At 41.2% G+C, this 25,428-nt stretch overlaps 1 protein-coding gene across 3 annotated transcripts in view; it reads right to left on the bottom strand.

The window, feature by feature from the left end:
• Window positions 1-25,428, bottom strand: part of ARHGAP6 (Rho GTPase activating protein 6) — an 817,167-nt gene that overhangs the window by 38,407 nt on the left and 753,332 nt on the right. For all 3 annotated transcript variants that reach the window (XM_030201605.1, XM_030201606.1, XM_030201607.1), the window contains exons 4-5: window positions 8,785-9,041; window positions 4,370-4,565 (exon numbers count right to left, since the gene is read on the bottom strand). In XM_030201605.1, coding sequence (XP_030057465.1) covers window positions 4,370-4,565; window positions 8,785-9,041 — 453 coding nt within the window. The remainder of the gene's footprint in view (window positions 1-4,369; window positions 4,566-8,784; window positions 9,042-25,428) is intronic.

Genomic DNA, 25,428 nt, shown 5'->3' with positions numbered 1-25,428 from the left:
TAGGTTACGATTATGATGGAACTTTGTAAGTCTAAGTGCTTTGGAAATCTCTCTCTCATATTTATTTATTTATTTATTTATTTGTCACAGCCAAATAAATTTGGTGAACAATATACATACATATTTTTGTTGCATCATTTATATGAGATCAGAATATTTTTTAATGTCCTATATACTAGAAGAGAGGCATTCCACTCTTTCCCCAACCACAAATACATTTTGGCCTCTACAGTTTAATCAACCCAGTGTTAGAAAGTTTTCCTCTGAAGATAACGACAAAAGACAAGTTGTTCTGAACTTAACAAGGCCACATGTTTCTTCTGTGAACCACTTCTGGAAACCTTACTAATGAACATTTCCCACTGTTTAGAGGTCACAGGGAATGCCCTTTTCATTTTCATTAGAAAACAGTAAACCGATAATTCCACCTTGTCGAAAATGACTTAAATAGGTAATATGCAGACTAAGCTGCTCTTAATGAATGTACTTCAGCAAGAAGGAAAAAGGCCTCAAAGAACAAATAGATACATAAGATCTACCGGAGCTGTTGAGTGGAGCTGTAGCTGTCCCATCAGTAACCCTGTCACCAAGACCCTGAAGCAGCAGTGTAAAACGCTGGCCACCGTTGGCTTGGGGCAAGAGGGTGAAGGCAGCGCAGCACGCAGTGCAACTGAAGGAAGATAGTACCGACTTCTAAGATGTATCTGTACTAGAACTAAGGTTATTGTGTATATACAAAAAATAAAATATTACAATAAAACAAATATATTTAAGGACACCCACTGTAGTTTGAGCAGTAGGAAGCCGACTACAAATTGAAGGTTTTTTGGCCAATGATGAAGGGAAGATCTTAAGGATCTGTTTAGCTCTGGTAGATCTTATGTATTTATTTGTTCTTTGAGGCCTTTTTCCTTCTTGCTGAAGTACATTCATTAAGAGCAGCTTAGTCTGCTTATTACCTGTTTAAGTCACTTTCGGCAAGGTGGAAATATCGGTTTACTGTTTTCTAGCGAGTTTTTATCCACGCCCCACATGTTTTGGCTTTTCAGTTTCATCACATCCCTTCTTTGTATAAAACTAAGGACCTTTGCTTCTGTCTTCCTTTTTTTAATTTATTCTTCTTTGTAATGAATAAGAATAATGACATGGGAATAGGAAAGGGATGGGATTTGATACACCGCATTTCTGTGGTTACAATCAAAGTGATTTGCCTATTATATACAGGTACTTATTTTGTACCTGGGGTAATGGAGGGTCACAAGGAGCCGCAGTGGGACTTCAACCCAGTTGCCCAGGTTCTTAGGTCATTGCACTAACCACTAGGCTACTCCTCCCCTCCATAAATTGTCTTATTGTCTGACTTGATAAAATAGTACTAAATGTGGTCAAATATGGTGGATGCAGCTACCCTTGGAAGGATAACAAAATGTAGAGAAGCTGCAGCAGTCACCAATATTATTGATAGAATAAAGATCATTTGGAACTCAAATGAATTAAGATTAACTATCACCCTGATCATGTGAAAATCATACTGTTGCATTTTGGAAAGGCCTTTCAGATGAAGATCAATTAGCACCACAGATACCTATGCAACATCTTGTTAAATACAGCGAGAAACTTTGCTAACCTGTAGTCACATCCAGCCAGACATCAACTGAACAGAACTGCACGAATTACATACCTATCTCACCCCCTTATCTACTGCTATTTGATCCTTCCAGTGCACAATGCTTTGTGGATAAGAGCATATGGAAAAGAAGCAGATTTGTAATTTTATCAAATCTATCATTTATTAATAATAGTACTATATCAACACAATTATAATATTTTTTTGAATTTTTGACACCAACCTTCTCTTATCAATCCTGGCCATTCAAGATCTGTCACTTCAGCAGTCCGGTGGCAGTAGCTGATTATTACCATATCAACCAGAATATACAGTGATCATCATATATTCCAGGCCATCTTGGAGCTTGGTAATTCTTTAAGACCAGTGGTTTCCAAACTTACCTGGAGGACTCTTAGCCAGTTGAATTTTCAGGATATCCACAATGAACATGCATTAGATAGATTTACATCCAATGGGGCAGGTCTCATGCATATTCTTTCTGGATATTCACTTATTCTTATTTGGCCTATAACTAAGCAGATTACAGCTCAAACATACACAATCACAAAAACTATATAAAAACACAGACACCATCATAAGCACAATGACATCAGTGTTAAAGAGAAAACCATATCCTGAAAACCCAACTGTCTAGGGATTCCCCAGAACTCCAGTCCAGAAGTAGCATGAGCAGGTATCCAACGTGCCCGATTCTCAAGTAGCAAAATAAGGTACTACTTTTAAGAAGTGTATTTATCACATAGATTATAAGTAAAGGGAAGGGAAGTATCTGTACCATAGCATATGCACTCAAATAGAAACACCCCCCCCCCCCCCCCCCGCAAAAAAGGGGGAAACAACTCAAGGACAAACAGGGGGGTTTATATTAAAGTGTTTCTCTCCTCCCTTGTAATGTCCTGCATTTCTTCCTTTCCCCCTAAACCTGTGGTGTACAGTATTTTTGTACCTCCCCTCCCCGCACAGTGATCGGAATTTCTCTCCCTCTCCTATACCGTCTCCCATGGTGACTGGCATTTCTCTCTCACTTCCTCCCCCCTCTCCCATGGTGACCAGCACGTCTCTCTCATTTCCCTCCCCAGCCCCAAACGTTGATCTGCATTTCACTTCTTACCGGTATCTCCTGGCTGCTGTCACCGACACCCAAGTTTCTGCAAGTTGGACTGATTTGGGGGCCTTGTGCATCTGCACGTGCTCAAGGCCACATATCAGCCCAGCTTACTGTAACTTCAATGTCAGTGGCAGCAACCAGACTATAAGGTGAGATCCCAATTTTTGGCCTTTTTTTGGGCCAAATATCTCAGCTTATAGTTGAGAATATATGGTAAATGATAGTGACCCTTTGCCACTATTATGGAAACAGGATTTCTCCAGAAATATTAGTCCTTTTTCAACTCTGACTCATGAGAGCTCAAACCACTTAAAACTGCTGGTTTTCTGGTGTAGTTTTGATGCTATATAATGTTAATACAATGCATACAACACAAGCAAACTTTCTGTTCAATATTCAGCCAGCAGCAGTCAGGGGTCTCCATCTGTTAAAACAGACCTATATATTCAGTACCAGGTCCTATCAAGCACTAAATACTTGAGTCTTTGGTAGTGCCCAGAAACTATTTGGGAATAGTTGATATTCAGTGCCAAACATGATGTTGAAGAGGCCATGAGAGAACAGTTGGGCCAATGGTAAAGATGCCAGTAAACATGTTTTGCATCAGCCTGCATCAGGGGTGATAAATATTAATGGGCAAGAACACAGTGCACCACTGACTGTACAAGATTTGTTGGCTGAAACTCTTCTGATCTGAAGAAGTACTGCACAAATTCACAAAATGTATAGCTCCGATTTAACCAACAAACAAAAACCCTGATGCAAGCTGATGCCGAAATGTGGATGCATTGAGTTGATTTGTAAATACATTTTATCCTGTTTGCCATACTGGTATTTGTTGGCATCTTTACCATTGGCCCTCCTGAAGTCTCCACTCCTTTGACTGTGATATTCAGTACTGTACTCACAATAGCTAACCGGGCATCCTTAGGACTGCTTTTTAAGTATTCCGATATTCTCGCTTAGCTATATGGGCGCTGGCACTGAATATCACTGGTGCCTGCATAATTCCCAGCTCTACCCCAGCACTAACCAGCAAATGCCACAGCGGTCTATAAAATACTGAGTGGAATGGAACAGGTAGATGTGAATCACTTGTTTACTCTTTCCAAAAATACTAGGACTAGGGGGCATGCAATAGAGCTACTAAGTAGTAAATTTAAAATAAACCAGAGAAAATATTTATTCATTCAACATATAATTAAACTCTGGAATTCGCTGCCAGAGAATATGGTAAAAGCAGTTAGCTTAGCAGGGTTTAAAAAAGGTTTGGATCATTTTCTAAAAGAAAAGTCCATAAGGCAATATTAGGATGGACTTGGGGAAAATCCACTGCTTATCTATTTTACTGTTCTGAGATCTTGCCAGGTACTTGTGACATGGATTGCCCACTGTTGGAAACAGGATACTGGGCTTGATGGACCTTTGGTCTGTCCCAGTATGACAACACTTATGTTCTTATGTCAGAGCAGATATATGGCAGCACTGTCCAATTAGGTGCTGCTGATTATCGGTTCCTGACCTGGCCAGTGCGATTTAACCGGACAAGAGCTTCTCCTACCAAGTCAAATCACTTTGAATATCGACAACATTATTATTTTGGGTATATTCAATTTATGCACAACACTTACCATTTTTTTCTAAATGTTGACAGCAGCTGTCCACTAGCCGGGGAACCTGTCTGTAAATAGGGTTCAAGCTCAGTTTCTTGTCTCTCTCTTTTTCTTTCTTGCTCTGAGTCTCAGCAGGCAAAGACAGTTGTAGAGCTTCCAGCAATCTTGACTGATTGTCATCGAGATCTGTAATGGAGTCTACAGACATTGCACCCTACAGATGTATGGAGAGAATAGTAAGACAGAAGCAGTAATATTAAAAATCATGATCTGAACTCATTTCATCACAACTATATACACACATGATGTAATTCTGAGCTTTAGCATTGTGTGCAAGTTACTGTAGATGGGAAGATAACGTGCAATATTGTCAATGTGTGATTTCTTCTTCTTCCATATGAGCTCAGGAAGATTAAAACGTATATGATTCCATTTTAAACCTTATGGGATCCTGGGAAAATTTTGTGGACGGCTCTCTATCACCCCCCTCCCCGCTCCGGTCCAGTGGTGTCCTTTCCGCCCATGTCCTGGTCAGAGCTTCCTTACCCCATTGCCAGCCAAGCCATGTCCCAACAAAGAAAAAGCAGCATAAAGGTGCAGACCTACTGTTTAGGTCACGCTGGTGAAGACTGCTGGTCCTGCCCCTCAGAAATAGGAAGTCGAAGTCAGAAGGAACTGGACCAGAAGGCAATCAGCAGCATGGCCTGGACAGTGGCTCCACACCTTTATGTTGCTTTCTCTTTTCCCCACTGGAAACAGAGGGGGGTTGGGCTGGGGAGAAGAGGAGGGACTGCTGGACCCTGGGAGGGGAAGGGAGGGAAAGGAAGGGAGACGTTGGACCAGAGTGCTCCATGTGCTCAAGATTGCTTTTATCTATGGATCCCCTGCTAATACAGGCCAGGACAGCTGCCCCTTTTACCCATAGGTAAAAGTGTCCGTGAGAGAAGTTTTATCCACTAGCATCTTTTCAGGGAGAAAAAAAAAGCAGTATGAAAATCTTCCAACATATTTATCCAAACTCTTTCTTTCAATACTGCTGTTGCTTGAGTGCTACTGTAAATGAACCCTGTAATCATTTACCATTGAAGCTATGATTTTGGAAAGCGTGTCTGTTTTAAACACCAACCCTGCCCTTTAAGTATTTATCTTAACATGATACTTGCAACTGATTAAAGCGTACTTAAGCCTCTGACATCTGGAAGTGGAGTGCAATGTCAGTGCAATAATTCTAAGCCTGCGATAACTAAGAAGGACTTTTTCAAAAAATATCACCCTCAACTAAATAGTAAGCCAGGAAGCTGCCTGCCCCATTTACGGGTAAAAGAGCCTAGGCTGCAACGTCACAGCTAGTGCTTGGGGAATTCAATTCGCAATACTTGCACTTATGAATCAGGATGTAGACTTTATGGGCCGGCTTCTATATAAGGCGTGGCGAATACCGTGCCTTAAATTGTGTACGTGGCTAATTTATTTATGCTATTCAATTGAGCAACTTGCCAATGATAATTGGCCAATAACCAATTAGTAATTGACAATAATTGGAATGTACACATGCTTTTTAGGCATATTCTAAAAAGAGGCACGTGTAAATTCCAACACATGCAGCTAAAAAGGAGCACAGCCATGGAAGGAGTATTGGCATGTCCAAGAGGGGGCGTCAATCAGTATTGTTATAGAATTCAGTGGGACATGTGTACATTTTGGCACAGGTATCTACAGTGGCGTAAATAGCTGTGCCTAAATTATATGTGTTCCCCTTGCCTATGCGCTACTCTATAAACTGCGTTTTACTGTAAACAGTTTATATAATAGCGCAATGCGCATTATCCCAACACGCCTACATTTTAGACGCCTTGTATAGAATCTGGTCCTACATGTACTGCAAAGTAGATGCAAAGCCTACAGGCGCTGAGGTACTTGCGACACACCGGCAGGAAGGAGTTTTGTTTGACCGATGATTGATTTATCACTAAAAGTTATTTCATCCACGTATCATTCAGTGGAAAACACTCTTTGCAATCTCTGAGGTCTTTCCTTCTGCCAGATAGCGGTTTATGAATAAGCATTTAAAGTAACACATGGGAGGAGAAACTGCTGTGGTGGTGTTTACTTGGAGTCCAGAAGCCTTTCGTCATCTGTGGCAGATAGCGGTTTGCATTTCCCAGTGCCGATTTTCTTCAGGTGCCAGTTGAGATGCTCTGTGACGTCATCTGGGGCTTCTTCCCTTCACTATTAGAAACTGCATCCTTGCGTGCATGGCCACCCTACCACTTGGGAGTGGCGCAACAAGGAACTTCAAGATATATTTTGACTTTGTTTGAATTAAAATGAGGAAACAGAAAGCAAAGGTGAAAGTTTCCGCTCCCACTATTGTAGGGCCTATGGACAAACATTTAGTATCAAGTTCTCATGGTGTCTCTGTTGCTCCAGTATTAACTCCTATAGGAATCTCTCTGAGATCTCCTGAATGGACTCCGCCACCTCCATTGACTCTTCCAAGGACAGTGGAACCCCAAGTGGTTTCTATGCTATCTGAGGGGCAGCCTAGAGTTATAGCAACTGGTATACTTTCATTTGAACCTTTGCTTTAAGTTTCCTGATTATCAGGCATTGCTCAATGGGTCAAGCCCTGTACAAGAAGTTACCTTAAAAGATCTTTGGGACCTTAATTCTCATATAGAGGAGGTGTTAAAGTCTATTGTCTTTCAGTCTGTTTCCTTCTCTAAGGAAGTAGTGGACAAATTTGTTAATGTGGATACTAATTTGAAGTTGTTAGATTAATCTGTCTCAGGTTTCAGCTCCAAAGGCTGCTTCAGTCTCGAATTTGAATGACTCTCATGCAATTCATTTAAAAATGGAAATGATTGAAAATACCAGAAGAGCTCGTAACCTGCGATTCTTGAATTTTCCTAGACTTTATCTATTATCTCCAGAAATTCTCTTGAGAAAGTACATCAAGGAAATTCTGAACTTACCAACATCTGAGACAATTTCTTTGGTTAATTGACATTATTTACCTGATAAAAAGAAGCTCAAATTAGAACAACAAGGAGTTGATCTAGTAACACTTGAGGTTGACTTAGCTTTCTTAGAAGATACGAAGGATACTATTAATACAAGGGCTACCTTGTTGGTTACATTTATGAATGAACGAGATCAATTTATGATTTTGAAATTGTTCTTTGAGAAGAAAGGTGTGAGTTTTTGTGGGGAGAAAATTAATGTCTTTCCAGATATTTCCAGGGCTACCCAACTCAGAAGGTAGGCATTGTTGACTTTGAAATCTCGAGTTCTAGCCCTGGGAGCAGTGTTTTTTCTTAAATACCCATGTAAGTGTCTCACTACTTGCCGAGGGAAGGAATATGTTTTTTAGGACTCTTTACAGCTTGAGATTTTTCTTAAAGGACACGAGAAATTACATACGAGCGAGCAGGATGTTTGTTCGTGAGTGATTACTTCTAGCAAAACTATGGCCAGAGTCGGCGTGCTGAACCAACGACTCGCACATTTCCCTGCACTCGCACTTGAAAGCTAAGTTTGGATTTGATTCTTTCATGTTTTATTTGGATCCCTCATAAACTCTGTGGAGATAGCATTTATGTATATCTAAGAGTTTTTTGCCTATGACGAAAAATATAGCCAACATTTACAAACATAAAAACTCCACCCTTGTTATTAACCTATAACTATTGGGTTGGAGGTTGGGCTTGAATCAGAGGCTTTTTCCCTTACCCTTTCAAACAATAGAAATGCACCTCACAGAGTTATAGTTGTTGTATTCTTTTGAGAGTTTTCTTTTGCCAATTACCTTGAGAGTTAAATTTATATGACTGGATTTGGTATTCTCTTCCCTTTCATTGGTGATATAGAGGGCAAGCCAATGCCAACTTGCAGTAGTATTCTAGAGTGGAATCTTGGCACCAAGATGCTGTTACAGAATCAGCACTAAGCACATAGCATAGGGGTGTCTGAACTGGGACACCAATTTATAAATAGCTGCCATTGCCTTTCAATTCAATTTGTGTTGTGATAAGAGCTTTGTAATACATTATAGAGCAGTGTTCCCCAAGTTCAGTCCTGCAGTACCCTTGCCAGTCAGAGTTTTAGGATAGCCTCAATAAATGTCCATGAAAGAGATTTGCATATAATGGAGGCAGTGTATGCAAGTCAAGTTCAAGCACATTCATTGTGGATATCCTGAAAATCTGACTGGCAAGGGGTACTCCAGGACTGGACTTGGGAAACAATGTTATAGAGAGCAGTATGCATATATGTAGAAAAGAATGGTTTACCTGTTTGAGCCAGTACGTTATTCTCTACTAATGCAATGACGAAGAAACAAGATCTGGATTAGACAGATTCCATTTTTGTTTCTATAGGATGATCTGCTTACCGTTTTAAAAGTCAGTCAGTTAACTGATTATCTCACTTACCCTCCTTCTTGCACGTGGGGCTGGCTCTGGAGTGTTGGGTGATGTCGATTCATTTGGGGTTTCGGAAGTTGAGCTAAGAGATGAGTTACTGCTTGACAGTTCTTTGTTCTGTTTTTTCGCTCCAAATGTTAGAAGAGAGGCTAAAGAGTCTGCTGTATCTCTATGTTCCTCCCTCTGAATGTCCTGTTTTAACTTCTGGGCCCTGTCATTGACAATCACTTGGGATAACGGCATTCCAAAAGCCTGTGGTAGAAATTCTGAATAAGCAAAAACAATAGTTACATTTTAAATAGAAATTCTATAAGGTACTACTTTCAATATATTCAAATGTTATACATTTTACATTTTTAATCTGGTCAATATACAAACATAACTGAACTTATATTTTAAATGACTGCAACGTCGCTTTAAAAAATACATATATTCTGTGTCATTATACAAATAGGCAACAGCACTAAATAAATATACATAAAGCATTTTTCACATATATAAAAGGTCTTTTAATAAATTATCCCAAAGAGATACACATGCAAAGAAAAGCATGGGGGTAAGAAGGTGCACAGTTTTACATGCCAAGAGTGTAAGGCATATTGTGGGGTAGAATTTGAGTGTAGAGTAGGTGGAATCATGATTTACACACATTTTATAAAGTGTACTCATATGTACCTGCTTTACCCTCTAACAGGGGTGGACTGACCATTCGGGCAACCGAGCAGTGCCCAAGGGCCAAGAAGCTCTCCCCCCCCACCTGAAAATTACAGCTCCCCGGTCCCAATTTGAAGGACCGTAGTGGTCTAGCGGCCGCCTCGTCAGGGGCAGGAAAGAACCCCACTCTTTCCTGCCCGCTGCTGTTTCAAGATGGCTGCCGAGACCCATGAGACTACCACAGGAAGTCTTGGCATGCACTTTGAAAATACAGCGACTCCAGGCAGCAGTCAGGAAAGAGTAGGGGTCTTTCCTGGCCCCAAAGAGGCTGCTAGACCATCAGGGCCCCTCAAGGTAGGACCAGGGAAGGCACACTAGTATGCAGGGGGTGGCAGTGTGCGGATGGGGAAGTGCAGGTAGTACCTGGGAGGGCCCAGAGCCCCTTACTGCCCAGGGGCCCAGAACACTGTCAGTCTGCCCCTGCCCTCTAACATTTATACCTGCTCCTGAGCTGGTGCTGGTTGCTCCTAATATTTTATAAAGGCATATAGATGCCTATGTGTCTTCTATAAAATCCACGTAAATTAGGCATCTACTTTGCCTCTCCACTTAGGCAACTTGTTATAAAATTATCCTCTACATGAACAGCTGTGTAGTTTAATTCAGGACAGCTTTTTTTGCTGTCCTAAATTAAACTACTTAGCTTTATGGACAGCAGCTCAATATTGCCACCCCCCTCCCGGATTCTATAAATAGCACACATTTCTGTGCAATCCTGAGATGTATAATGGGAATCTCCCATGGATCTAAGGATGCATAGGAGCCAGCACTGTGGGTGCTCAGCACCCCCAATAATTTGAAAAGCTGGCTCCTATGTCAGGATGCATGGAGAAAGACTTAATTCTCAGGTCAAAAACAAACACCCCCCCCCCCCCCCCCCCCGAGAAATACTTCCCACTCTGTGGTAGTTTTTATTTTCTATCACTTTTCTCCTCAGGCTGAAATGCTTTTAGTAAGCTTAGAGTAAGCTTTTAGTCAGCAGTTCATAAGAAACACAAGAACTTCATTATTAGACATTCAATTCTTAGTGGATATCAGACCCAAGTGTCTTTTCCTGTCATTGACACACAAAATCACGCAACTTTAGGTAATCCAGGATTCATAAGCAAATTAGCCTCAGGAATTCCTTCTGCTGGTTATTCTCAGCAAACACTCTTAATAGTCCCCTTTTCTTATTGAGTCATAATGCTCCTTATAGTCTAAATGTATTCTCAGCTCCTTTAGCCTCGATTGCACAGTAGCTGTTGTTAAATCACTGGTTCCTTCAAGGTATACAAAATAGGCTGACATTCAAACCACTGAAGCACTATCATGAACAATCCCCTCCTCTAGGATAGTAAAAATATCACACCAATGTTATTATCCTCCACCCTCAGCTATTTTATACTTTAGAAAACAAAACCATTTCCCTGATTTCACTTCTTCAGATTAGTCTTAACTGAGAAACCACATAGATATCTTGATAACTGGTGGTATATCAAATAAACATGAATTATGAATCAAGAACCTTGTCGTTGATAAATACCTTCCACTTGCTCCCCCTTTCTTGAGCTCTCAGAACATCAGGCTCTCATCTTCTTCTCTTTTTAGCAATAAGTCCTAGCACAGCATACCCCAGTGTGGAAGACCCCACCCACTACTCCTCTCATTATCCCTCTGGCAGGAAATTATACTGCCTCTTGGGAAACATGGACTCCCCTTTCCTTTGCCCTGATTGGTGTATTGTACAAGCTTGGGTGGAGTAATGATCCACGTTTTCTAAGTACAAAGATCCTTCTGGTGAGTTCCCCTCCTCCAACTCTTAAAGGGTAACAGAGGGTGACCAAAACTTTGAAGGGGTGAACAAGCATGTGGATAAAGGGGAGCCGGTTGATATTGTATATCTGGATTTTCAGAAGGCGTTTGACAAAGTACCTCATGAAAGACTCCAGAGGAAATTGGAGAGTCATGGGATAGGAGGTAGTGGTATATTGTGGATTAAAAACTGGTTAAAAAGAAAACAGAGAGTAGGGTTAAAAGTAGGGTTAAATGGTCAGTATTCTCAATGGAGAAGGGTAGTTAGTGGGGTTCCCCAGGGCTCTGTGCTGGGACCGTTGCTTTTTAACATATTTATAAATGACCTAGAGATGGGAGTAACTAGTGAGGTAATTAAATTTGCTGATGACACAGTTATTCAAAGTCGTTAAATCGCGGGAGGATTGTGAAAAATTACAAGCGGACCTTACGAGATCGGGTGTCTAAATGGCAGATGACGTTTAATATGAGCAAGTGCAAAGTGATGCATGTAGGAAAGAGGAACCCGAATTATAGCTATGTCATGCAAGGTTCCACGTTAGGAGTCACGGACAAAGAAAGGGATCTAGGTGTCATCGTTGATGATACGTTGAAACCTTCTGCACTGTGTGCTGCTGCTGCGGCTAAGAAAGCAAATAGAATGTTAGGTGTTAATAGGAAAGGAATGGAAAACAAAAATGAGGATGTTATAATGCCTTTGTATCGCTCCATTGTGCAACCGCACCTCGAACATTGTGTTCAATTCTGGTCGCCGCATCTCCAAAAAGGCATAGTGGAATTAGAAAAAGTGCAGAGAAGGGCGACGAAAATGATAAAGGGGATGAGACGACTTCCCTATGAGGAAAGGCTAAAGCGGCTAGGGCTCTTCAGCTTGGAGAAAAGGCGGCTGAGAGGAGATGTGATAGAGGTCTATAAAATAATGAGTGGAGTTGAAAGGGTAGATGTGAAGCGTCTGTTAAGGCTTTCCAAAAATACTAGGACTAGGGGGCATGCGATGAAGCTACAATGTAGTAAATTTAAAACGAATCGGAGAAAATGTTTCTTCACTCAACGTGTAATTAAACTCTGGAATTCGTTGCCAGAGAATGTGGTAAAGGTGGTTAGCTTAGCAGAGTTTAAAAAAAGGTTTGGACGGCTTCCTAAAGGAAAAGTCCATAGACCGTTATTAAATGGACTTGGGGGAAATCCACTATTTCTGGGATAAGCAGTATAAAATGTTTTGTACATTTTGGGAACTTGCCGGGTATTTATGACCTGGATTGGCCACTGTTGGAAACAGGATGCTGGGCTCGATGGACCTTTGGTCTTTCCCAGTATGGCAATACTTATGTACTTATGTGATTGTTTCAACTGAAATTAAACCAGTAACCAAAATTTGCAGTTCGGTTTCAGACAAAATCAAACTCCCCTCACCCTGCAATCACTCTTTCGGTGTCTCCGTCTACCCTCCTCCCCCCCCAACGGAACTGGTAGGGGCAAGTGTGACTGGGGATTCCTCTTGCTCTGAAGAGCCACTAGACTACCAGTAGATTTAAAGGTGGGTAGAGGGGTGGTGGTAGTGGGTGGAACCCGAGAGTGATCGTGAAGGGGGAGGGCTAGTAAACCCAGATTTCTGGCCAGTTTTGGTCAGCCTCTGAAGGACAAGAATTCTTTAGGAGTTTCATAAAACCTTGGAGTTTGTTGATCAATCCTAGCTGTTTACAAAGTCAGCTTCTGAGTGAGCAGAGGGAATATTGCCCACTGTATTCATAGGACCTTAATTCTAGGCTCCTCTCACCACAGGAATAATGGAAGAGTTTCCTTTCCATTTTCTTCCAATCCAATGGGAATTTGCCTTCCTTCCTTCAGGTGCAGTCTCACATCACTCATCTCCCCTTTCAAAGCACCTGATGAATGCTTTCAGGTAGGGAAGAGTAGCTGCTCAGTAATGTGGGGGGTTTTTTCCTGGCTTTTGGACAGCCCCCTAGTTGGATTTTTCCATCAGTTACCTTTGTGCCCAGACACTTCTTTACTACATAAGCCACATATATCTCACTGAAAGGAATGGTCAAAGTTTTTGTAGCAGAGCAATGGATTGTGGGAAATGGCTTCATTGTAAATAATGACACCATAAGAACACAATACGTTTCTTGCATGTTTCCGTGTATTGTTGTATTTGATTTCTAGACAAGGTTAAAGCAGTTTACACAGTCTATAAAAAAAAAAAAATCAAAGAAAGGAACGCCAAAGTAAAAAAGAAAAGAGACCATGCAAGCAAAAAAGCAGTCATCCACACATTCAAGCATTTACAGAAACTACCTGTCAAGGTCACGTTTGCTCTAGTTCCAATGTCTTTCTGATCAAAAAAAATATTCAATAGGTATTGTAAGTACAGCTACAATTTCTTCTGTTCTTGAATATTAGTAAATGCAAATAGCAGCAAAAATTTAATTAGGAAGGAATTTTACTTACTGATGATTGAAAAGGAACAAACATGATGCAAAATAAGGCCACGGATGAGAGATCTGACGTCTCCCTTCCACTTTCATGTCTTTAAACGCTGTGAAGAACAGAGTTCCCTGCCTGTGACATAAGGCTTCGTGAATTAGAAAATGTATCAAGTCTTTCTTATTGCAAGGCCCTATTAATCAGAGTTTTGAACTTTATTTGCTACTCCATTAGCAGCCAATGCACATCTCCGAGTCATGGAGATGTGATCATAAACTATTTTGCTAGTTAAGAACCCCAGCTGAAATATTCTGAGCAAGCTGCAAGCTACAAAGCTGGTGTAATAAATTACAAAAGCCTGACTTGATAACAGTGCTTGCCATTTCTATAGTACTCTAGGTTGGCAAAATCTGTTCACAGTTTTGCATGGGCATGAGCACTCAATGATAGCTCTAAATCCAATAAAATCCATAAATTACAAACTACTGCACTTAACTACAAGGCCATGTTTTTCAAGGCTAGTAATACAGTTAGAATCCTGAACCTGGCTGGCCCACAGTATTTCTGGATTAAGCCTTAACCTCAGTCTCTAACCAACATGCTATGCTCACAAGGCTTTCATTTAGCCACAAAATAGAAGAAAAACTGTTTATCATCTGCATATATCTAATACTACTACTATTATTTATAATACTACTGGACACATGGAGTACTGTACAGTAGTAAGTATTCAGGTACTGTAAGAAAGTACCTGAGGCAATAGGAGAGAGTGACTTGTCCAAGATCACAAAGAATGCCTCACTTCCCTGATTCTCACTCCACTGCACCACCTTCTAAGGCCTCTTCCTCTTACAAAGTCAACCTGTTCTACAAATGGAATCAAAGAGCTAATGTAAACAGTGACCAACAGGGGTAACAATACTGACCCCTGTACCACTCCACATTCCAATTCTGTGGGCTAAGCCCTTGTCCCTCCTCACAATAACCCCATTCCTATTGAGGAGAGGTGTTCTACCATAAGGTGGTGAATAAGTCCCGGAAAATCAAGGGAGAATCCTGGCCTGAGTCCACCACCAAGAGCAAGAGAACAGATTCTGTTCAATGCATTTACTGAAGGTGGAATTGCTTTGGATGTAAATACTGTGTCAGGATACATTTGGCGCCTGTCCTAATTTTATTTCAAATTATTTGGGATCAGTTGGGGGTTTAATTGATGATTTTATGCTGTTGTTGCATTCTGTTTGTCACGTGTTGATTTCTCTTTCGTTTTATGTTTATGTATGATGTTTTCAGCTCCCTGAGGACTTGGAATTTGCAGGACATAAGGCAGATTTCTAAGGCTAAGAGAAACAAGTCAGTAGCCACCATAATATGGTACACCTGGCTCCCTTCTTTAAAACTGGCATACTTGCCTATTTCAAGGGCGTCAGTTTATGGAGAAAAATGGGTTACTGTATAAACTTAGGCGCCCTATTACAAAGGGCGCCCCATCAAATCAGCATTACTGCCCAGCTAGCAAGTTTGGTGTGCGCCAAAAACATGCGGTAGAAAATAAATTTCTATTTTCTACCATGGGGGCATTCCCGGCGGTATTCGGCAGTTGGCGCACACTGGATGGTTACCGCGCGGGTAACACGTGAGCCCTTACCGCTAAGTCAATGGGTTGCGTTAAGGGCTCAGGCTGTAAATAGATGAGCGCTGGTTTTCATTTTGCCGCACGTCCATTCCTAGACGCGCTGAAGAAATGGTCCAGCGTACGTCCAATACACGCGCCCACAATACCGCAGGCCACTTTTTGGCGCACCTTTGTAAAAGGGCCCCTAAGCATGTTAAGAGAGGGGAGACTATCCACCATCTTTCCCAACAAATTTACTGGAAAAGTGTCAAACCAGCAGGTAGTCTTAAGTGATCTAGTTGCAAGTTTAATTTCCAAAGAAGAGACTTGATGAAATTCTAGTATTTCATCTGAAACTACTGTAGTCTGCAAAACAGTGCTAGATACACTTGTTCACCATAAGCAAACAAAAAAAAAAACCTTTCAAATCTCATTGTCATTAAGTTCTGAAGGCATATTTGGATCAGTTGGCTGCAAGACTGCAGACAAACACTGTAGCACTTGAGATATTTTCTGGAATCTGTAGTCTGATGCTTCAATTTGCTAGGAAATATTCTTGTGTTGCTTTTTTTTTTAAGCTGCTTTATAGCACCTAGGGCCCTATTTACTAAGCCTTGTTATAGGCGCACTAGTGTTCATAGCATGCGCTAAAAATTAATGTATGCTAATGCTAGAGACACCCATAGGAATATATGGGTGTCTCCAGCATTTAGCGCATGTTAATTTTAGCACATGCTAAAAATGCCAGCGCACCTTAGTAAACAGGGCCCTTAATGTTTTCCTTACATTTGAAATTATCCAAAGAAGGATCATTTTCCAATGGCATTCAAACCGCTGTCCTTGCTGTTTTTGTACTTAAGGTCTACAAAACATCATGGCGAGGGTTTCTTGTACCCAAAACTCCACCTAATTTTCAACAGATTATGATCATCTAGCAACACCTGAATCTTATCATGCCACAAAATTACATATATAGTAACATAACATATTAAATGATGACAGATAAAAGACCTGTACGGTTCATCCAGTCTGCCCAACATGATAAACTCAACCTAGCATGTGCTTATGCAGGTCATTCCCACACACAAAGGCCATTTTCTGAATGGGTAAAATGGCCAAGTTTTCTATTTTATTTAAATTAATGACCACACGCTAATTTTCCCATTAGTGTGCAAGTCCCCACTGCCATATATTTTGTAGGCGGTAAGGGCTCAAACATTAGCGCCTACTCTCCACCTCCCCAACCCTAGCACTAAAAAAGAAAATCTATTTTTTAGCGCATAGGAAGTGAGTACAGATGCCAAAATTACTATGGGATGCCTAAGTGTGCCTTGCGTTGCAGTAAGCACGTGTTGCTGCTAACTACAGCTTAGTAAAAGGACCCCTAAATTCTTCCAGAGAGAGAGAGAGTCAAGTAATTCATAAAATTTCTGCTCTCATTTTTGTAACATCTTTATAAAGACTGCTCCCTGTGCATCGCTCCAGCTTGGCAGCAGATCCCTCAATTTTAAAACAAGTAGATTATGATCTGATAAAGAAGGTGATACAACCCCATCCCAACAGAACTGAATGCAGGTTCAAAAGTCATATCTAGTGTGGACATATGTGGGAAACATCATGAACGAGAGAAAGATCATATTCATTTGCATATTGAAATATCATCCTCTGTTTTTATCTGCATTTTTTTTTATTTGATGGAGAGAATATAACTTCAGAAACAGTCAAGAAAAACATTAAAAGTTAACGAATTAAAAAAGTATCACTATATATTTACATATATACACATTATATATTAAAAATATATATATATACATATTTTTTAAATTAAACATTTTTTTTACTTTTTTCCATATAGTTCTAGGGAAATTGTCTCATTTAGCTGCATAAATTGACTCCAACATCTAGAATAAATTACAACCGATTTTTGATGAAATTGCAAAGACCCAGGGCAATCTTCCCTCTAACTTTTTTCAGGTGTGTACGTGTGAACCCAACTGTGGGGCACAGTTTTTACAAGTGACATAGGGAGGTTATCCCTACCCATGAACACTTTTTACTATTATGCTACCTTTTACAATTTATCAGCCAACTCTCTTCCTCCTCCACTGTCTTTGCTTAGCTTCCATCTCTTTATCACCAGCTCTGCTCACTTCTCTCCTACCCCTCCATTCCATTTCCCTCTCAGTCTTCTATTCCTTTGTCTCCCACTTTCATTTACCTCCTTCCCCTATTTCTCTACCTATATAAAGCAGCTATTTCCATTCTAAGCCCTTGCCACCACTAATCCTCCATTTCGTTAACATCTGCTCTCCTGCTTTCTCCACACTTAGCTCCTGCCTCCTTTTCCTCTTTTCATGCATCCACTCCATCTCTTTCCCCAGCAACCTCTCCTCTGCCTTTTGCAAATTTGCTTTTTGATTCTTTCCCCAATTACCATCACCATCTGTCCCTATCCTTCTTCCCAGTATCTAACCTTTGCCTTCCCCCCCCCCCAAATCGGCTCATCCTACCTCCCTCCCTCCCTCCCTCCCCCATTTCCCCCACAACTTCTCCCTTGACTTTTAGTCTCATCTCCAATATGTGCCTCCTGACTTTCCCCTTTCCTCAGCATCTTCTTCCCTGCTTCATACCTTTAGATCATAAGAACATAAGCATTGCCATACTGGGACACACCGAAGGTCCATCAAGCTCAGAATCATTTTTCCCAACAGTGGCCAATCCAGATCATAAGTACCTGGCAAGATCCCAAACAGTACATTTTATGCTGCTTATCCTAGAAATAAGCAGTGGATTTTCCCGTCCATCTTAATAATGGTTTATGGACTACTTTTCGGAAGATATCCAAACCTTTTTTAAACCCTGCTAAATTAACTGCTTTTACCATATTCTCTGGCAACAAATTCCAGAGTTTAATTACACTTTCAGTGAAAAAATATTTTCTCCGATTTCTTTTCAATTTACTACTTTGTAGCTTCATTGCGTGCCCCCTAGTTCTAGTATTTTTGGAAAGAGTAAACAAGTGATTCACGTCTACTAGTTCCACTCCACTCATTATTTTATAGATCTCTATCATATCTGCCCTCAGCCATCTTTTCTCTCAGCTTTACAGCCCCAGCCGCTTCAGCCTTTCCTCATAGGGAAGTCGTTCCATCCCCTTTATCATTTTTGTTTCCCTTCTCTGTATCATTTCTAATTCCACTATATCTTTTATGAGATGAGGTGACCAGAAGTGCACACAGTATTCAAGTGCACCATTGAGTGATACAAAGGCATTATTACATTCTCATTTTTGTTTTCCACTCCTTTCCTAATAATACCTAACATTCTATTTGCTTGCTTTGCCGATGTTGCACACTGAGCAGAGGGTTTCAATGTATTCATCAATAATGACACCTAGATCCTTTTCCTAGTCAGTGACTCCTAACGTGGAATCTTGTATCACATAGCTATAGTTCGGGTTCCTCTTTCCCACATGCATCACTTTGCACTTGCTCAATTAAACGTCATCTGCCATTTGGATGCCCAGTCTCCCAGTCTTGTAAGGTCCTCTTGCAAGTTTTCACATTCCTCTTGCGATTTAACAACTTTGAATAACTTTGTGTTGTCAGCAAATATAATTATCTCACTAGTTATTCCCATATCTAGATCATTTATAAATATGGTAAAAATCAGTGGTCCCAGCAAAGACCCCTGCGGAACCCCAATATCAACCCTTCTCCATTGAGAATACTGACCATTTAACCCTACTCTGTTTTCTTTTAACCAGTGTTTAATCCACAATAGAACACTACCCCCTATCCCATGACTTTGCAATTTCCTCTGGAGTCTTTCATGAAATACTTTGTCAAATGCCTTTTGAAAATCCAGATACACAATATCGACCGGCTCACCTTTATCCGCATATTTGTTCACCTCTTCAAAGAAATGTAGTAGATTGGCGAGACAAGGTTTCCCTTCACTAAATCCATGTTGGCTTTGTCTCAGTAATCCATGTTTATGTATATGGTCTGTAATTTTGTTCTTTATAATAGTCTCCACCATTTTGCCTGGAACCGATGTCAGGCCTTCTGGCCTCTCTCTTTCTCCTCCCCTTTAGCATGTGCTCTGCTCCCCTATCAAGCAAGCATCTGCGCTCTCTCTTTCTCTCTTCTTCCCAAGCAGGTGGCCTGTTGTCTCTCTCTCTCTCTCTCTTCACCCTTGCCCAGCAAGCTCAGCAGTAAAAGCCAATGCTGTTGCTAACTGAGCACTTCTTACCATTTCAACTGGCACAGCAATTTTCTTGAAAACTTGTGAACCAGCACTTCCTGCCTATTTATCCTGTTCATTCTGAGATTAGCATGAAGAAGTGCCAGTCCATGGGTTTTTGCCATGCTCCTGTGGTGCTAGTACAAATAAGGACAGAGAAGCAGCGCTTGCTCCCACCCAGATGTATAAAAGTGGCAACGTGGCATGAGCAGCCACAGCAGCATGCATAACGTGTTTTTGTTTTTCGTGGACTTTCACTTCCTCTTACTCCTATGAACTTCCAGTTTACACAGAACAGAATTCCATTAGGCTACAGCACCAAGAAATGTATTTCAAAAAGAAGCTTAAATTGGTAGTTTTAAAGATGTGACTATGTTCAATTATGTACTATCGAATTGGCAAGTGGGAGTTAAAAAAAAAAAAAAAGAACAAAAAAAGAAAAACACATTAAGCAGTCCAATTCTGATGGCAGCATGCCAACATTTGTTGGCTGATTCAGGACCGGATGCTACACGCTGACTTAATACTGTAAGATAGGAACAGATGAAAGGGCCGTTTATGATTAGAAGGCAGGGGAGTTAATGAGATATGAATGTCTCTTGACGTATATGATTAGGTCTATCCTGTCTAAAAATGGAGTTCCGTTTTATTTGAATGATATATCGTTATATAAACCCCTTGATGTGTCAAAGGGGATGAAATCTGATATACCTCCTTTCTGTGGTAACAATCAAAGCAGTTTATATATTATATATTGGTATTTATCTTGTAACTGGAGCAACGGAGGGTTAAGTGGGATTTGAACCCAGTTCCCCTGGTTCTCAGGCCACTGCACTAATCATTAGGTTACTCCACCACTGGCTTAGTTGTACATCAAGTTTTAATAAACAAACATATAGGGGGAATTCTGTAAATAGCACCAAAGATAGGCACCAGGAAGATTTGACTAAATTAGTACTCTGCAAAAGGTGCTCTTAATGCTAGCTTGGACCAGATCACATACCTAACTTTGTGTGTGAGCACTTGCGCCTGCTAAAACCTGGCGTAAATGCTAGCACACAACTAATGTCAGTCTGGCACATAAATGACCCTATTTTATAACATAGCACCTATATTCCATGAATGCCCTGACCCACCCATGCCCACATCTCCTTTTGAGTTGTGCGCTATAAATTTAGGCGTGCATTTTTACAGAATAGTGCACAGGGTGGATCCGCACGTAAACCCTGAGTGTCTATTTACACAAATTATTGATTGTTAATGGCTCGTTTGTGCACAGTCTGGTATGTGTCCAAATTTGGGTGACCTATATGAGAAAATGAGGTATATAGTGCTTCAAATTTGAACACAGTGAGCACCAGCATCTGAAGGTAATTAGCAATTAGCAGACAGAAGCAGATGAACTCCATGCTTGGAAACATTCAAAGGAACAACAAGCTAGTACTACTGCGCATATCTGAGAAACTACTTCTGAAGAAACCTTTTGACATTTTTTGGCACATACACAGTATAAGCTAGGAATACACGTGATTCAACCAAGCACAATGTACTCTGAACACATACCTAACAGTTTTCAGTGCAGAATGTGCACCCTTAATAATAATTATATAAATACTAAAATGTAAACACCCGTTGCTAGGTTAAACATCTCTGTGCTCAGCACAACAGAACACTTCAGGTAGGAAAGGCTTGCAAAGGTTTGTGATCAAAGTTAAAAAACAATTGCAGAACCTGTAATGTAAACAATAGTATAAAGACAGTGAAAAACTAGGAATTCATTAACCATTCCACTTGGGTACTTTGGCATTCCTTTTTATCACTACCAAGTCCAGAAGCAGACAACCCCATTGGTCCACTATCAGCTGAACCCCTGAAGGATAGCTCCTATTCTCTTGGGTCTAAGGAATGCTTCCTGAGAAAGTCTAGCTCCACATTCGAAGACCCTGCAATGTCAGCTGCGAATAAGCAAAGATTTTTCTCCACTTAACTCATCAGGGAGGCCACCTCCATCACTATCGGATGATTGCGGGTTGCATCTTGCTTGTTGATAAGCCACCACCATTAAATTGTCAGAGAAAACTCGGACTGGGGCCCCTGCCAGAAAGGGAGCAAAGTTTCACAAGGTATTCCACACTGCCCTGAGCTCCAAGGCAACCTGAGCTTATCGACCACCGAGACTCCTGTTCCATCCAGGTGCCCTGTGCCAGATGGACCTTGTAATGAACTCCCCAATCTGACTTGTGGGCATCCGTTGTCACCATCTCCCATTGTGTTACTAGAAAGGGAGCCCTGATGGTCAAATTTATGAATGACAACCACCACTGCATAACCCATCTGGCAACCAGCATCCAGAGAAGACAAGGTCATGCTTCTATGACACCAGAGGTCCAGTAGCTGAGGAGAGATTCCTGTAATGGCCACATATGAGCCCTTGTTCATACCACAACTTCCATCACCACCATCATTGACCCCAGAGCCTGGGGCAGACAGACAAATCTGTCGAACCAGCTTTCACCCCCTTGCATTTTGTAAGGAAGATCCTCTCACATGTGGTGTAAAAGAGAACACCCAGATACTCCAGAATCTGCAATGGAGTTAGTCTGCTCTTCTCAAGTAGAGAGGTGTGGTAGCCATGTTAGTCCACTCTTAAAGGTTATCAATAGAAATCAAACAAAATAAAACATGGAAAAGAAAATAAGATGATACCTTTTTTATTAGAAATACTTAATACATTTCTTGATTAGCTTCCGAAGGTTGCCTTCTCCTCAGATCGGAAATAAGCAAATGAGGTAGCAGATAGTATATATGAGAGAAACATCAAAGCATTACTTTGACTGTCTGACAGAGTGGGAGGGTGGGGGGTATGCATGGGGACATCAAGCATTTCATTGATATTCTAACAGAATGGGTGTTGGTAGGTGAGAGGAGGGTAATAAACTGAGAAATCAGCTTTATGTTTTATAAAATGAGTTAGAAAACCCAGATCCTTATTAAGTCCTGTTTGTTGGGTGTCAAAATATTCAATCATTCTTATTTCAAAGGTCTTACGTTCCTGTATTGTTTTAAAATTACCTTTCAGTATTCTTACTGTGAAATCACTGGTGCAGTGTTCTGGTCTTGTGAAGTGTTGGCCCACAGGGGTGGGGGCCTGACTGGCACCGGCTATTTTCATGTGATGTTTGTGTAGCTTGAATCTTGTCTTAAGCATCTGGCCTGTTTCTCCAATATAGCATCCTTCGCTACATTTCTTACACTGAATGATATATACCACATTGGAAGATGACCATGTAAAATAGTCCTTTATGTTGAATATTTTTCCTTTGTGAATGACTGTGGGGTCTTGTGAAATGTTTTGGCATAGTTTGCAGCTGGCTGTGTTGGAAGTTTACTTTTGATCAGCTTGTGTTTTAAATTTGGCTGTTGGAAGGCCAGCACTGGTGGGGATGGGAATATCTCTTTCAGTAATTCATCTTCCTGAAGTAGTGGCTGTAGGTCCAGTGGCGTAGCCAAGGGTGGGCCCAGGCCCACCCACTTTGGGCTCAGGCCCACCCAGTACCAGCATAGCTATAATGTGGCTGGCAGGGATCCCCAAGCCCCACATGTGGCTGGCAGGGATCCCCAAGCCCCACAAGCCTAAAACTCCCAACAACTGTCCCTCCTACATACCTTGTAAATAGCAGATCTTCGCCTGCAGTGCGCAGTGACTGATGCATATTGCTCATACCGGCCCCATAGCCCATAGCAAGAAGTTGCATCAGAGGGAAGGGTATGGAGCCAACATCAGCAGTGTGTATTACTTGCTGCCTGCTGATGATGAAAATCTGCTATTTAAAAGGTATGCGGGAGAGGGAGGATATTTGAGAGACCATGGGGCTCATTTTCAAAGCACTTAGACTTACAAAGTTTCATAGGTTATTATGGAACTTTGTAAGTCTAAGTGCTCTGAAAATATACCTCCATATGGCATGCAGGTGAAAGAAGGAGAGACCACATCATCTGTGGGATGAGGCGGGGTTCTTCTGCCCACCCATCTTGGGCCCAGACCCACCCAAAATTGGGTGTCTGGCTACACCCCTGTGTAGGTCTCTTATGATTTTCCTCAGTTTCTCCAGCTCTGGGTTGTATGTCACTACAAGGGGAATTCTGTCGTTGGCTTTTTTTTTCTTTGTACTGTAGCTCTTCTCAAAATCGATCATCCAACTTAACTGCAGAAGACTGACAACTTTGTCCATTGTTGCCATGCTGTTCAAATAGGATGACGCACGAATGAGCAAGTCATGAAGATATGGGTGAACTCCAATTCCCTGGCACTGAAGGAAGGACGCTACCACCACCATAACCTTGGCAAATGTTCTTTGAGCCATTTCAAGACTGAAGGGCAAAGGCCTTGAACTGGAAGTGATGGCCTAGCATCACAAAATGTAGAAATTACTAATAATAATAATCATTTCTATAGTGCTACTAGATGTACAAAGCACACTACACATTACATTCAGGTACTTCCTCTGTCCCTAGAGGGCTCACAGTCTAAGTTTTTGTAACTCTGATGTGGCGGTCATATAGGTATATGCAAGTATGCCTCCTTGAAATCGAGGGTGATCAGAAATTCTTCCTCTTGAACCAAGGCTATGACTGCTCTTAGTGTCTCCATGGCACTCAGAGGCAGCGGTTTAGACCTTCAAGATCTATGACTGGATGAAAGGTGCTTCCTACTGGACGAAAGATGTCTACTCCTTCACTCCTTTGTAAATGAAAACTTTGCACTGGCCTGATTGAGCTTGAAGGAAAAGGAGAAGTGATGAGCTATGAGGCCGAAAAAGGTTTTATTCCTAAAACAAGTAGATCACTAACATCCACCACCAAACATAGCTTCAACCTAACACTCCACATCATCTTTTCTTTATAAATGACCTGGTAGTTCTGTGAGCATTAGGACATGTTAGCACCCTATTTACAGAATTATCCTTTACATTTATGTGCCCATTGCAAGGATAAAGTTTTAGAATAGTAGCACTTACACGCATATGAGTGCACAAAACCAGCTTAAGCTCAAGCAGGACGCCTAAGTGCTTTTTCCAAATTCCTGTTTAACTTCTATAGTGCATTTTTTCCAAGTGGGTTTTTACATAGGGGCAGAGCATGGGTGTGATAGAGGTGGGGCTCCCACTTTACAGAACACGTGAAGGGGCATTTTCAATATGATGTCTAAATTCGACTTTGGACGTCTTGCTCAAAACGTCAAGAATCCGAATATGAAATATAGCGATTTTCGAAACAGCAAAAACTCCTATTTTTTTAATGGCCACTTGCTAGATGTTTTTGTGTTCTGTGCATTTATCTTTTTAGTCCATCTGCTAAGAACTATGGATTGAGCAGAATATACATTTTTAAATAAATAATTTAACAAAAAAATCCCAGGTGAATAACGCATAAAATCAAGCCATTGGGTTGTAGGAAGAGCCATCTTTCATAGTAGACTCGCTACACAGGCGTCCCACCAAAGCAGTGGAACCCCCTAGGGGGCACTGCAGTGGACTTCACCTAAAAGCTCCCAGATACACATCTCACCATTGCTCCCTTATATTGTATAGTGAGCCCTTCAAAACCCACCAAAAGCCTGCTGTACCCAACTGTGCATCACTACAACCACCCTTATGGTTGCAGATGTTACCTATATGTGGGTACAGTAGGTTTTGGAGGGCTCACACTTTCCACCACAAGTGTACAGTTAAGAGTGGATTATTGGCCTGGGTTCCCTTCTCCAAAGTACAGTGCACCATCCACTAGGCTACTCCAGGGACCTGCTTGTTTCTTTAATAGAATTGTATATAGCCACCTGAGGCTGTCATAAGTATGTA

This window comes from Microcaecilia unicolor, chromosome 4, assembly GCF_901765095.1.
Source record: "Microcaecilia unicolor chromosome 4, aMicUni1.1, whole genome shotgun sequence".
NCBI classification, from domain to species: Eukaryota; Metazoa; Chordata; class Amphibia; order Gymnophiona; family Siphonopidae; genus Microcaecilia; species Microcaecilia unicolor.
This window is presented reverse-complemented; position numbering and strand designations above follow the sequence as displayed.